Below are 15376 nucleotides of genomic sequence, written 5' to 3' on the forward strand. Positions count from 1 at the left end.
TGACAGATTTGCCCACTGCAAATTTGATCGTTTGTCCCAATGAAGGCGTGTCATCGCTTGGCAGCCCAGCTAGATCAGGTGATCTGAGGAACCTATAGGGGACCCACTGCTGTTCCACAGTTCAAAACACATTTATATCCTGCTCCCTCTGTCCCTAATAGAAACTGCAAGGCACCCAATAACTGGGGCTAACACAGAAATTCAACGAAAGGAAGGCAGGCAATAGTAGCAATGGGGAATTATTACCTGGTGCAGTTTCCCCATGCCCATTTTGGGATGATTCTGCCCTCCCACTTTAGCCCCATATGATGATGATTTCTTACTGGCCCTCTGCCATAAAGGTCCTAGGGATAATTTGGAGCAGGGCTTTGAGTCTGGCTGCCCCTGGCCTATGGAATAGCATCATTGTTGAGATACATCACAGCCCTCCATGTGTTCTTTCTGAAAACAACTGAATGCTTTTTGTAAAAAGAAGCTTTTTCAGCTAAATGCAAAAGGCTGTGCCTTAGGTTTTAAAACAGTACAGAATGAACACCTGTTTCCAGTTGTTGTTTTTGTAGTGTTTTAAAAAACTATTTTTTAGAGTACAGTCATACCTTGGCTCCCAAACGCCTTGAGAGTCGAAAGTTTCAGCTCCTGAATGATCAAAACCTGGAAGTGAGTTTCCGGTTTTCGAACATTCTTTCGGAAGCCAAACGTCCAACGGGACTTCTGCAGCTTCCGATTGGCTGCAGGAGCTTTCTGCAGCCAATCAGAAGCCGTGCTTTGGGAGTCAAACGTTTTGGAAGTCGAACGGACTTTCAGAACGGATTCTGTTCGACTGAGGTATGACCGTATGATGGTTAATTTCCTTGAGACATATGTGAAGGACAATTTGTAACTAATAAAAAATAATAATACAGGATTAAATCAGTTTAAAGAACTAAAACAGCCATCATTGTGTAGGAGGGCTCCCTAACTTACGGGAGGATGTTGGAGGAGGAGCGTAGAATGGAAAGATCAACCACATGAACTGCCTTCAGCTCACACAATCGCTGGATACAACAAGCAATGCACACGTCAACTTTATAGAGCAAGAAAGTCAGACACCATAACAGATGAACTGGTGAATTTTAAAGTCACAGATTTGAAAGCAAGTGGAGAGAATCTGCAACTATTAACAAATGTATAGTAATAATGAAATAATAATAAGGAAGTTGAATTAAACTGATCAACAGAACTGCTATAAGGGTAAGGCGCATTCAGTGCGCAAGTTGCTCCAAAAGCCCTGTTCAGTTGTTATTCCCTTCTTCCAAAAGGGACTCAGCATTTCCTAATATCCTGATTAAAGGAGGTAACTAAAGAGTAGTCTTTCAATACAGGCTCGTGAAGGATGAAAGGATTCTCCCTGCCCATTTCACATACAGAACAATGTGCTGCCCATCTTTCCTACCGGAGTTGCCCACATCCAACAATACTGGTTCCATCGCACAGGCAGAAAATTCTCCAATATTCCAAAGAACAGATTTGGCTAAACGGTTCAGTAGAAAACGGGCAACAACATAGCAAGGCTTTTCTTTCTACTATGGTACAAACTAAAAGCTATCGCCTGATCTAGCAGCCCCATTTTGCAGAAGAGTCCCTAAGAGCAGAGCTACATGTTTTGAAGAAAGTAGGGTGGGCATAGCTGTCAACTTTTCCCTTTTCTTGCGAGGAATCCTATTTGGAAGAAGGAAATTTCCCTTTAAAGAAGGGAAATGTTGACAGCTATGAGGGTGAGTGGGTGTGACAACCCTCCTTTAGCTACGTAAACACCAAATTGGTGGTAGTGTGCATTTCTAAAGGGGAAGAAAAAATCATCTGTGGGGTGTGGGTGTGCACTTTTTCTCTTCAAGTGCAGCCTCCCAACCCATTCAAAAACTGCTTTGTCCCTTGGCCAGACTGAGGTTAGAAGCAGCTGCAGGGTAAAACCAGCATGAGAAGTAATTGCAAGGCTGAATCCACAGGCATGGAGTATGGCACCGATGCGCCCCCCCCTTTGCTCCATCCACATTGACCGGTAGACCAGAGATTGGGAAACATGAATTTGCTAACAGAACTCTTAATGCTTCTGAGAGCGCTGGGAAGTCATTGCTATTCTGATAACCAGAACCATTTTAGGCCACATTCACCTTTAAAGCACCACAACACCAGCTTGCATAGTCAGGGTATCTCCTGAAGAATTATGGGAGTTGTAGTTTGTTACTGGTGCTGACAGTTGTTAGGAGACCCCCTACTCCTTTCACAGAGCTACAATTCTCAAGAATTCCCTATGAAGAGGGGACAGACTGTTAATACAATCTGGGAACTGTAGACCTATTCCCCCATTAAAAAACAAAACAGGGAAGAACTGTACAGCAGTATATACCCCAAATTCTGCCATATTAACTCTTGCCATTTTCCAGGTTAAGTGGGCTGCAAATGGATTTTTTCTGGAATGAAACAACACAGAAATGAGCACTAAGCATGTACTACAGTCCATTAGTTTCCTGGAAGTGGCTTTCACATCATGCGAAAGCTCAAAACTAATGCAGAAATTAATAGTTGGGAAATAGGTCAGGGAAATGGAATAAACTGCCATGTGAAGGCAGATTTGAGGAGCCATTGGCCGGATCCAGCAGGCTCTTATTACCATCAGGGCTTCAGTCCACTCCCTGTCTATGATGCCAAACTATTCCAATCTATCAGAGGGGTGGCACACACACTGCAAAGTGCACTAGAGTGGTGGCACACTGTCCTATTTTGGATTTGTTTCATGGCATTCTTGCCAAAGAGCTTAGGGAATGGTGGCAGGCCACTTACTCAATGCACACAGGCATTCTTGCCAGAAAGAGTTCTTCACTCATTTGCACAGAAGTCATTTCTCCATTGTGCTATCGCCATGCAGTGTGTGTACATAGGTATAGACTCATAGGAGCCCCACATGACAATAAGGCTGATCTTGAGTCTCTTGGCCACCAGAACATAACCCTGCGAGAAGGAAAGGGGTGCAATCTGGGGAGATAACAGCTCTACCCATGTTTGTTATGCTCTCCTCTCTCCCTCTCATGCCCGCAAACACAGCAAGTCATTCTTGGCAACTGCCAAGGTGCCAGAGCTCTGGAAGTGTTAACTGTTGACCCACTTACTTGTGATATTGCCTTACCCACTAGGTGCCCACTCAACTGATCAATCTACAGAAATTGGCACTGTTGAAAGAGCCACGTAACACCCATTCCGCATTTGTAAAGAGCCAATCTTTTAGTGTGGCAGCGAGCTCACACTTTCAAACTATTGACATTGGGCAGGTGCCTTCACTGTACTCTTTTCAGCGCCTGCTAAAAACTTTTAGACACACCTGTCTAGATATATTAGAATGCTGACATGTGTTCTAAGCTGTTTTTTGAGCTTGGTTATTTTATTTAATTTTTTTAAAATGTTTGGAATTGTGGCTTTTAACTGGGTTTTTTGCTACTCAGTAATGTTCTTGTTTGCTTCTTTTTGCAAACCACTTTGAGATATTGTTACAACCAAGAGATTTAGACATGTAGCAAAATCTATCCATCCCTCCCTTTTGCAACAATCCATTGAGAAGCAGGTGGATTAGAAACTGTGTTCTAGGACGCTGTAGGAAATTTAAAGGACAGCTCCAAGCTAGCTACCACTAGTGCTGCCATTAGATAAGCCCAACAGAGCTGGCCCTACCATTGGGCGGAGTGAAGCAGCTGCCCCAGGCAGGGGTTTTTGGGTGCGATTGTTAAATTTTTATTATTACTGTTACTCCCAGGAAGAGACACTTGAGATGAGGTTGGGATAAGATGGGGCAACATGATCTCCTGCCTCAGGTAGCAAAATGCCTTGGGCTGGCCCTGCTTATAGGGGCCCACCAGCATGTGTTATGCCCAGGAAGTTCTCCCCACCTGGGAAGGAGCCTCAGATCTCAAAGGCAATGAACTTATTTCAAGCACTATAGTTAGAGCCTTCAACAAAGGAACATAGAAAACTGCCTTGTTCCAACTCAGGCAGCTGGTCCATCTAGTTCAGTATTGTCAACACGGTCTGGCAGCAGCTCTCCAGAGTTTCAGGGAGAAGCCTTTTCCAGCCCTACCTGGAGCCACAAGGGATTTAACTTGGGACCCTTTGCATTTTCCCTACAACTGAAGACATTTCCCCTAACATACACTCCTCATTCATATGAAGAGCTGCTGGGAAATAATTCAGGTTCTTAAGTCAGGCTAGGCACACAACACAATTGAAGGCCCACTCTCTCACCCAAAGCATCCTGGAAATATTAGTCTACTCCTCACAAAACTGCAATTCTGAACACGTTTCACGAACTACAGCTTCCATGATCCCCGCCCCCAGCGGCAGGAGGAATGTTTTATTTTTTTTTTTTTTATAATAATGTTTTTATTTGCTTTTTTCCAAGGTCAGATACATCGTCAGTTATTCAACAAAGGCAGTTTTACAGAAAGAAAAGGAAAAAGGTTATAAGCAAAAAAGAGATCTTACTTTACAAAACAATTTTTCATGATCTACTGGACTTCCCCACATCTTCCATCCCCTGCATCTTTTTCAATAAAATAAAGTTACAGCAAATTAATACCTTGTTTCCTGTGTTTTGTACTTTCCTCAATTGTATATTAGGTTTAGGGGAAATATTGTTAGTTCACAATTCCAACAGTCCTCAATATAGAAACTTTACCCTAGACTTTAGTCATTTCATCATCAGAACTTAAATTCAGCAATATCAAAAATTTGAAATCTGAAGCTTGTTGTCTAAAAACTTAACAAATTCTCAACATTCACATAACTTATAATGTTTTTGTAAATAGTCCTTAAATTTTTTCCAGTCCTCTTCCACTGCCTCTTCTCCCAGGTCTCGGATTCTGCCAGTCATTTCGGCCAGTTCCATATAGTCCATCAGCTGCGTATGCCACTCTTCCAGCGTGGGTAGCTCCTGTACCTTCCAATATTTAGCCAATAGAATTCTTGCTGCTGTAGTTGCATATAAAAAGAAAGTTCTATCCTTCTTTGTCACTCTCTGGCCCACAATGCCCAGGAGAAAGGCCTCTGGTTTCTTAGTAAAGGTATACTTAAATACCTTTTTCAACTCATTATAAACCATTTCCCAGAATGCCTTCACCTTCGGGCATGTCCACCAGAGGTGAAAGAACGTTCCTTCAGCGGCAGGAGGAATGTTTTAAATATATGCCTTGCTGTATGTTACATGGCCTTCAACATGAGTTGACCAAAAACTAAGCCAGGCTGTGTACACACTATAACTTTGAAGCACATTGGAAGCATATCTGTTCCCTTTCAAGAATTGTGGGCCCTGCAACTGCAACTCTGAGTGGTGAAAGCCCAGAAGTCTTTGAGAGAATACATGTGCTCTGAATGTGCTTCAAAGGTATCATGTGTACAAAATCTAAGTCTGTGGGAAGGGACACAGCCTCAGGGCAGAACATCTGCTTTGCACGGAGAAGGTCCCAGATTCAAACCCTAGCCTCTCCAGATAGGGCTAGGCAAGAGTCCCTCTTTGAAACCCTGGAGAGCTGCTGCCAGTCAGTGGAGACAGTGCTGAGCTGTGTGGGCCAACACTCTGACTCGTATATAGCAGGTTCCTATGTTCCTTCTGAATTCCTTTTCAATTATGGTGCTGGAGGAGACTCTTGAGAGTCCCATGGACTGCAAGAAGATCAAACCTCTCCATTCTTAAGGAAATCAGCCCTGAGTGCTCACTGGAAGGACAGATCCTGCAGCTAAGGCTCCAATACTTTGGCCACCTCATGAGAAGAGAAGACTCCCTGGAAAAGACCCCGATGTTGGGAAAGATGGAGGGCACAAGGAAAAGGGTATGACAGAGGATGAGATGGTTGGACAGTATTCTCGAAGCTACCAGCATGAGTTTGCCCAAACTGCGGGAGGCAGTGGAAGACAGGAGTGCCTGGCGTGCTCTGGTCCATGGGGTCACGAAGAGTCGGACACGACTAAACGACTAAACAACAAATGTTCCTTCTACATCAGGCCACCCGTTCTTACATTTCTGCAACATAGCCTCTAACCCCATCACCTTTCTGAAAGAAAGTGAAGCAAAGAATCCTGAAGAAAGAAAGAAAACGGCCAACAACTAATAAAATCGTAATTTGAAAACCAATAAATAAAGCTGCAAATTGGACAGAGGTGGAACCGGGCTTTCTTTCACCTTTGTCAAAGACTCGGTTTGGCACACACACACACACACACACACACACACACACACACACAGACACCTCAGCACATTTGTTCTTAAAGGCACACATTGCATAAAAAGGAGGCAAGATTTTATTTGTCAACATTTCTGTTACAGCAGGGCAGCTTCCAGAGGCTTCAGCTGAACTCAAGATTTGCACTCGAAGGTTTAGAAATGTCAAGAAACAGTTTCCCCAAAAGTTTTGAAGCTTAACGAGTTCCTCCATGTTTAATTGGCTTTAAAAATAACAACCCGACTTCAGTAGCCTAAAACACGGCCAATTCTGAGAAAGAAGAAAAAGAAAGGTTGCTCATGTTTGTTGTTTAAAAGAGGCTGGAGAAAAGAGAGTCTCTCCAAACAGTAGAATTGTGTGTCCAGCACAGAGAGTAAATAGCTGGCAGGCTGGAAGCCTCAATGGCGCCCCTCTGGAGTCTTCACCTGGGGCAAAAGTCCTGGCTCTTCCCCCCAGCTATGGCACTGACTTGGGGAGTACTTTTCGAGGAGCAAACCTATGGTACAGAACCTTGGACTGAGAACAGTTAGCAGGGGTTGCCTGGCAATTTGGCAAACACCCTGCAGCTGAAGGAACTATTTTTTTTTTCTTAAGGAGAAGTGGAGCCGGATGCAGAATAGTCAAGATCCACATTGCAGATGAGGTCATGCTACACAGCATTTGACGCACTGCTTTCTATTGAAGGCGGTGGCTGGAAAAGTGATAAAGAGGTTTACCTCTATTTGCTGCTTGCTTGCAAGAGGTGAGAAACACCTCATTAGCACCAACCTCTACATATTGTGCCTCTTTAGAAACCAGGGTTCCCATAGTCTTACCAAACGGCAGCGGGCAATGGCAGAAGCAGCATTTTTTTTTTTACCTTAAGCATCGCCTCAGCCAGATGCAGGTAGCATCTATCATCAGAGAAGCAGGCATGGGAATTTGAAGATCGAACAAGCAATGCTTGGCTCAGAACCGCAGGTAGAAAACAGCCGTTTTGTGGAGAAATGCAACAAAGGCGTTAAGGATAAAGTAGGGTTCTGCCCAGGCAACCACAAAAGGATCCCTTCAGTCAAAAAGCCACAGTGACAGGCAATGGGGATACCAAAGTGTCAAACCCAAACTTTTAATTCCTGCTAAGGACGTGGGTGGCGCTGTGGGTTAAACCACAGAGCCTAGGACTTGCCGATCAGAAGGTCGGCGGTTCGAATCCCCATGAGGGGGTGAGCTCCTGTTGCTCAGTCCCTGCTCCTGCCAACCTAGCAGTTTGAAAGCACGTCAAAGTGCAAGTAGATAAATAGGTACCGCTCCGGCTGGAAGGTAAACGGCATTTCCGTGTGCTGCTCTGCTTCGCCAGAAGCGGCTTAGTCATGCTGGCCACATGACCTGAAAGCTGTACGCCGGCTCCCTCGGCCAATAAAGCAAGATGAGTGCCGCAACCCCAGAGTCAGCCACGACTGGACCTAATGGTCAGGGGTCCCTTTACTTTTAAGCATCGCAAACATTCCTTAGTTGAGGGATAACCAAGATGGTGGACTCCAGAGTTTTTGGACTTCAACTCCCAGCAGCCCCAGCCAGCTTTGTCAGGGTTTGTGGGAGTTGTAGTCCATTAACTTCTGGAGGGTCCCTTGTTGGCTATGCTTTCCTTAATTCTATTATACAGCTATAGGAGACACCGCCGCCGATCCTGTTCCCCAGCAAGTCACATCTAGTGCATATACATGACAGCAACTCATTCACAAAAACCCCAAACCTAAGGAGTGCCTAACACTTATGCAGCACATTCTAAGCATAGCTGTCAATGTTTTCCTTTTCTTGCAAGGAATCCTATTCAGAATAAGGGAATTTCCCTTAAAAAAAAGGAAAGCGTTGACAACTATGATTCTAAGTGTTCAAATAACTATCTACATCCTCGATGCTGCGAGATGTGACAATATTATTCTCATAATGTGGGATCGAACCAAGAGATAGTGACTTGTCTTAAGGCCATGCAGCAACTCAGGTAAGTTTTATAACCCAAGGATTTTGACTCATGGGATTAGCCCCTAAAGCTATACTGGGATACAAATATAGCTCATATTTTGAGGTTGTGCAGAAACTTTCCCTCCAATTTCTTTAAACAACAACAAAAAAACCTATCCCCAAAAGATGCTTCTATTTTTCTGTTTCACTGTAGGACCTTTCAGAATTTCAGTGGGTGCAAGGTTGAGGCAGGGGGTGACATGCGAGTTTTATTTCCATTAAACACTTCCCCAGTCCTCTGCCCATACTCTCCCCCAGCTGCCCATGCATCCTTATCTGGAAAAGTCCCAGGAGAGGAGTAGTCTCATAGCATCTCCCTGGTTTCCAATCTGAAGCTCATGAAAATGGCTACTGAGTTCCCGAGAACGGTCATAGTTCCTGAACTGCAAATTGCATGCAGAAGGTCCCAGGTTCAAATCCTGCCATCTCCTGCTAAGGCTGGGAGAGGACCCCTACCTGAAACCCTGGAAGAGCCAGTCAGAGACCATACTGAGCAAGCTGGACTAATGGTCTGGCTCACTATAAGGCAGCTTCCTTTGAGATCAGCATGCTCACTGATCTTGAGCAAGGGAAGTTCTTCTTTCACTTAAAAACAAAACAAAAAACCTTCCCATGCTAATTTCTTTAAAACTAAAAACACTTTCCTTCAAAACAAAAACAGCAGCAGCTGTCAGGTGCATGGCAAAGAGCCTCCCAGCATTCCAGCGCTTACTGCAAAGTCCAGCCAAGGAGGTCATTAGGCTTTCAGGAAGCCGGAGCATCCCAGAAGCCGGTGGAGTATTTGTAGAATGAAAGATTCACATCAACACTCCCATGTGAAATGAAAGTTACATACAACAACAACAAAATGCCTTGTCCATGAGGATCTCACAGTGGAACAGGTTCCCATGGGAGGTTGTAGACTCTCCTTCCTGGGAGGTTTTTAAGCAGAGATTGGATGACTATTTGTCATAGATGCTTCCTGCAGTTTTGGGGGGCTGGACTAGATGGGGGTGCCTTCCAACTCTGATTCTCACCAAATTTACCCTCTCCCTTTTGATGTTTTTCAGATGCAGCCTCTTTTCATATTAATTGATCAAGAATGGGGGTGGAATACAACGCAGAAATTTTTTTTTATTTTTTATTTGGCACAGCACTACTTTAGACAGCCATTCTTGCCATATTAGATGAATGCAAAGAAAACCCACAAAGGAAAAAATCCAACGCAAAAAAAAAAGCAATACTCAACCCAACTTTCAGTTTAGGAAGTGGCATGTGTTAAATCAAAGCCAGGTTGATATAGCAAACCACTGGCCATCTTTTTTATAAGTAGAGCTGTGCTTCTGACATTAATACAGTCACAGCTCAATAGCCTGCCAAGTTTTCAAATGAGAAATAGTCACCTTAGACTTGCTTGGCTTAAGGTGGAGGTTTTGCAGATTAAGACAGTTCTGTTGCCCAACACAGCCTCCCCCCCCCCCATTCACTACACTCTCAATTTTGGATTCGCAGTGCAAGGAAGCCTGAAACTTCTGCCCATCCTATAGGGCTCAAGACTCGCTGCACCAGTTTGTGGTTGGGAATGAGGTGCATGAAACCATCACATAAACTAGGATGCTCTGCTGATGTTGCAGGCAATGTGCCGGGCATGCAGATTAAAGCTTTTTGTTAAGACTCCTACAGGTAAGTCTTTCAAACCCATTGATCTCTATGGTCGCCTTAAGCACACACTCCTGCTGAAATCAGGAGGACGGGGTGGGGGTGGTTTACATATAATGCACGAGAATGCCAAAAAGAAGATATTGACTTGTCTCCAATTGCTTGGGCCTCAAAAATGAGCAAGCATTGAGCTCAGCTGCATAGCTTAATCCTTCCTTCTTAAAACACTTGTCAACTTTGCAGCAAGTGTTATTTAAGGCAACTGAACTATGGTTGTTTCCTTCACCCCAGTAGCATCATTAGGAATAAAGTTCACACCATGTTTACTGCATACAATATTTCCACATGTAGCATAACCCTACAGAAATTTACATCTGGTATTTTTAAAAGCAATGGGACATTTAGAAGGAGACTTCGGAGTCAGCATGAAAGTGACCAAGGCTTGCTCTAGAGGCAAAACTATGCAGCTTCTGCTAAATACCTTCTAAGTACCTAAACAATCCTATGCATGTTTATTTAGAAGTAAGTCATATTGATTTAGGTGGTACTTGCTCCAAAGTTTTAAAAAATAATTCGGTTGTATCAACTATGAACACAACCGAAGCTAAGATGCTACAACTTAAAAGTGGAAGAGCAACAAGGTAGCCATGCTGGACCATAGGAGGAAGAAGAAGAAGAATCCAAGTCCACTTGAGGGAAATGGCAAAGCAATACATTTATCAGGCCAGCCAGTTGCCAAAATGTTAACCAAGTAGCGTGCAAGCTTTCGAGTTCACCAGAACACTTCATCGGGCAGGACAGTAAACAAAACAAGTTGTTCGCCATCTAGCCTGAGGAACAACAGTTTGCTTGCAACAGTTTGGCCTAATGAAGGTGTTTTCCCACTATGGATTTCTTACATTATGTTCAGACTACAAGCGAACAACAGAAATATCAAAGTTTTGTGGTTAGGGGAAGTACCAATCAAAGCAATAAAGCAACCGTTCAGAGCTCCCTCCACAACACACAATTATTCAGAGAGGTTTGGGATGAAGGGGCGGAGGCCTATTTTGAAGAAAGGCATTTTGATAAATAAACAAAGACTTTACTCCCAGCAGCTCATGAGTCAGTCATTCAGGTCGACTGTGCTTGGAAATTTTCCTTCTGCCCCCGAGGCCCCTGCTACTTCTGAGTTGTTTGACAGTTTAAGGGAAAGCATAATTAAAAAAGAGACACACACAAATAATAGCCTGTGCATAATAGTGATCAGGAAGAAGCAGGGGCCATTTCATTTTAAAAACTCTGGTGAGCTTTTAATTGCCTGGATCGCATTGTGAGCCAGCCTAACGCTCGATTGCTTCCATTGTGGTCTCTTGTTCTCTGCTATTCATACACACACACACAGAGGGCGAGATTCTGTAGTTCACACAACAAAAGTAACTGCAACTCCTTCGCACCCGGGAACATCACCACCACCTTAAACCACTCCTACGTTGCACTTTAATTGTTCCCTCCCCACAAACAATTATTAATTTGATATATATATATTGCAACAGCACCATTGAAGCGAGAGGCTGGGGAAAGTGTTCTAACTTATTTGTGAGTGGCAGGGGGGAAAGACAGGCAGCAGCCCCACAGCTGGGAGAACCAATTCAGAAGAAAGAATCTGGCAACTGCCAAGACGACAAAAGGGTTCATTCTGCCTCTCTTTAGCGCTGCCCCCTCCTTCCCCCAACTTGTCATGATCGTCTAAATTTCTGAGAGCTAGTTGGGGGCCTAAGAGCTTCCCTGTAACCCTTCTTAGAGAGCTGGGAGAATGGACAAGTGCCAACACCTCCCCCCCAAAAAAAAGATGTAGAGAAAGAGGACATTTTCTTCCTAAAGTCCCTTACCCATATACCCTTTTAAATACACAATATTTCCTCCTCCACCCCTTTTCCTATCCTCTCTTTCCCTCTCCCCCATCCAACCTCACCTCTCTCCCAATTCAATGTGGTGCTGCTGGAAGCCAATTTTTATTCTCTCAGCCCCCACCTCCTTTCTTCCAATGCAGCTGTAAGACTCAGAGAGATACTGACATTTTTCCACTCTTATCAGTTTAATTACAGTTACCATGGCAGCAAAGTGCTAGTGGTTGGCAAAGGCCAACAAGAGATTTGCAAGAGTGAGCTCAATTTTGATGCAGTTCACATGCAAAATAAAAAAATAAAACGCCACGACAGAGGAAACACTCTCTTTAACAACAAAGAACCCCCCCCCCTGCAATGTTAGCTACAAGCCAGGCGCCTCTAATTTCTCTCCCCACCCCTGCAAAGCCACATGAAGGATGGCGTGTGGGCTGGCTTTTGTTATGTTGTTTTGTTTTACAGGGGAAGGGGGACTTGGGAGGTGGGAAGGAGAAAGTGTTTCGCAGCTTTCTGCGGTCGCTTCACCCAAAGTAAAATAAATAAATAACTGGCTTAAAAATAAAATATAAAAGCCTTCGCCTACCCAACCAAGCGGCAGCGCGCATTTCATAACACAAGCTGAAGTCGGGGGGGGGGGAGGCATTACCCCCCTCCATCCCCCAAAATCTTCTCCTCCTCCTCCTCCTCTCCAAAACATCCAGACTGAAATGCACGTCTGCTCAACGCTCGTCAAGGTAAGGGAGGAGAGATAATATCTATTTAAGAAAAGAGCAACGAAACAATCGATGGCAACCTTACCGAAACTTTTCTCCTTTTTCTGCATGAGTTGATTTAAGGACTCTCGGGTAGCTCCTTCGCATTGAGCAAAGCAAGAAGCGGCAAGTGTGTTTGTGTGTGTGTGTGTGTGTGTGTCCGTGTCCCTCCCCGTAGTTTGGGTCAAGTGGAAGAGGTTTGCGTTGAAAGCGAAGAGAGAGCAGGGCTATTGTGCAGAGCACTTTGGAAAGGGGGTGGAGGGATGGCGGGTGGGGGAAGCGACTGCTGGAAAAAGCGACACCTCTACCAACACACACGGCAGGCACTTGCAAGCGGGCGAGATTATGCACACACACACACACACATCTATCTTTGCAATGGTGGTGGCGATCTACAAAGAGCCACATGCGTCCCTAACTCTATCCGCCCCCGCGGTCTTCTTTTTAAGCTCGGCGGTAACAAATGGATTTGATTAAACCGTCACATGCAGCGTTTGCACAAGCCTGTCTCGGGCTCTAAGGCAGAGAAGGGGTGGCCGGGCGGGCGGGCGGGGGGGGGGGACCGAGAGGAGAAATGCACCATCACAAGAAAAAGAGGGCTAAATATCACAATTGCCCATCGGATTGGTCCCGTCCCCCCCCCCAACCGCTTTCCTCATTTTCGGCCAAGGCTGCACCGAGTAGAGAAAACCCATGCCCAAAAGGTGGCCTTTCTCCCACTAAAAATTGCAGGGCGCTTAGGGTTAAAAGACAGGACCCCCCCCCCTCCCTCCCTTCAAGCTTCATTAGAAATAAAACCGAGGGGAGCAAGGAAGAAAAGAAAAGGGATCCGATTCTTAGGAGGAGGAGGAGGAAAGGGAGAGATGAAGTCGGTTCTCACCATCGCGTTTCACGCTCGGCTGTTTGGCAACCAGGAGCGCGCCAGCCGGATTTGACGACGCGGTTTAAGGGAAAGGGCGAGCGGGCGTTTGCTCCCGTTTCATTGTTTAACTTCGCCTGCGCTTCTTGCTCGCCAGCCCTCCAATCGCGCCGCTCTTTCGCCTCCTGCAGCCCCCGATCTCGCATCTCTCTCTCGTCATCATAAAAATAAGGAAAACCTCCCCTGATTTAAACACACAGGCACGCACACGCCGCGGGAAAAAGAGCGAGGAGCCCCAAGTTGCGGAGCAGAGAGGAGACGGGAAAGAGTCGAGGAGGAGGAGCAGGATCCCGACTTTATGAGGGAGGGGAAAAAGAACAGGACCCCCCCCCAAAAAAAATCTGCCCCCGGGGCCAAGCTGGCGTGGACACCGCTGCCTCAACTTACCTTCTCAATTAAAAGCAAGGCAAGGTGAGTTCAAGAAACCCCGGCGCTGCTCTTGATGGAGCTGGTTCTTTCCTTTGGGGAAGGTCAGAAAGGAGCATTGTTTGCAGACAGGAAAGAAAAGTAATAAGGGAAAGGAGGACGGGAGGGTTGGATAGCAAGGACGCGATTGCCTGTCTCTGGGTTTTATTAGTATTGGTATTATTAATAATAATCATGAAGTCCTCACGGAGCCGCCAAGTTAATTGGGTTGGCCTCGGCAGAGCTACAGGTGTCCTCCTACCTAGAAAGAGAGATTTGGAAAGGCATCGGTGGATCTCCGGAGTCCAGGACTTATTTCCTCCACCGCCACCCCCTAACCAACCCCCCCACCCCCGTTTAAAAGGCAACTTACCTAAAGCAGCGTGCTTGGAGCCGAGCTGTAGGAAGTCAGAGGCTGTATCAACTGCAGGACGCAATCCCTTAACCAGCCAGACATAATACAGCAAAGGGGAAAAGGTCACTCTTGTTATTAGGGAGACAGCCAAGCGCCGCTTGCGCGCTTGCAAAAGCGAGAGAGCGAGCGAGCGTGTGAACGTGCGAGCTCGAAGCTGCGGCTCGTGGCCGGTTTCAGGCTATTTACCGCGACTCTCTCATATGTGCCCCCTCCTATCTTTCTCGTCCCCCCTCCTCCCCCTTTCCCTCCTCCCTCCCCCTCCTCTCTCTCTCTCTCCAACGCGCTCCCCCCTTCTCGATCTGCGGCTCTGCAACAGCCTCCCTCTCGCAAAGTGCAAAGCAGCCGGGAGACAGATTGGGCTTTGTCGCTAATTTCCCAGGGTGAAAATTTACAAGCCTGCGAGTTCAAGTCAGCGGGAGGGGGGAGGGGGGGAATGGAAAAGAAAAGCATATGCATATGCTAGACATGAGCAGCGGGGACAGCGGCAGCCGGCGAGCGACCCACCGGCTCACGCGCAAAGTGACCTCTGGCGCGGAGAGAGCAACTCCGCGCTGCCCAACCGAAGCGCAGCTTTAACCTGAGAAGAAGCCTCCGGTTTGAATCTGCTTCCCAGTAAGCATGCATAGGATCCGGCTGCAAGGCTCTAACGCCCCCTGACCCCCTCCCCATCGCGCTGGCTGGTTTCCTTCTGTCCTAAGTGGGTGAGCAAAACGTCTCGGCTCACCCAGTTTTAAACACCATTTCCGCAACGTCTGCAGACCTCAGCACCCATGCATGGTCACACACACTGCTTTCTTACTCTCGAGAAAAAGTGAGATTGTGGCCGGAGAGGAGTAGTGGCGGGAAGCGGGGGGGGGGGGGATTAGAGTGGCGCTTTCAGGACCGTTATGTGAGAAGAAAGTCTTCCTTTTCGCGCGCAACAAAACTTTTCCGCGCTAACTGTGGAACTGCCAATAGCGCGCTTTTACAGAAGTGCGGACAAAAGACCGCACTTTGACCTCCAGTTTGCTCTGCATTTTGACACTTGCACAAACAGTAGATCCCACTGCACGTGGTTTGAAAGCCGGTATTGGGCCGAGCTAAAGGATCCTTTCAATTTTTCCTTCTTTTTCCCCCTT

The 15376-nt window shown here is 46.0% G+C and overlaps 1 protein-coding gene and 1 long non-coding RNA gene across 17 annotated transcripts in view; one reads left to right on the forward strand and one right to left on the reverse strand.

Annotated features, from left to right (window-relative positions):
• Window positions 1–15376, reverse strand: part of LMO3 (LIM domain only 3) — a 95778-nt gene that overhangs the window by 76873 nt on the left and 3529 nt on the right. The window contains exon 1 of one of the 5 annotated variants that reach the window (XM_081927524.1): window positions 14217–14433. The exons of 1 other annotated variant lie outside the window; for it this stretch is intronic. Coding sequence is in view for 1 of the 4 variants with exons in the window: in XM_081927520.1 (XP_081783646.1) it covers window positions 12566–12590 (25 nt within the window). In the remaining 3 variants the exon portion in view is untranslated. Of the gene's footprint in view, window positions 1–12565; window positions 12764–13399; window positions 13537–13825; window positions 13904–14216; window positions 14434–15376 lie in introns of those variants that run through there. 3 more of the 5 variants (XM_081927523.1, XM_081927521.1, XM_081927520.1) reach the window with 3 other exon arrangements.
• The window catches only part of LOC309378834, a 90205-nt gene continuing 87098 nt past the window's right edge, over window positions 12270–15376 (forward strand). For 7 of the 12 annotated variants that reach the window (XR_014172170.1, XR_014172171.1, XR_014172172.1 and 4 more), the window contains exon 1: window positions 13739–13849. This is a non-coding gene — a long non-coding RNA (uncharacterized lncRNA). Of the gene's footprint in view, window positions 12502–13724; window positions 13850–15376 lie in introns of those variants that run through there. The other 5 variants (XR_014172166.1, XR_014172167.1, XR_014172168.1 and 2 more) reach the window with 2 other exon arrangements.

The sequence above is a fragment of the Podarcis melisellensis genome, assembly GCF_964234715.1.
Source record: "Podarcis melisellensis genome assembly, chromosome: 10".
NCBI lineage: Eukaryota > Metazoa > Chordata > Lepidosauria > Squamata > Lacertidae > Podarcis > Podarcis melisellensis.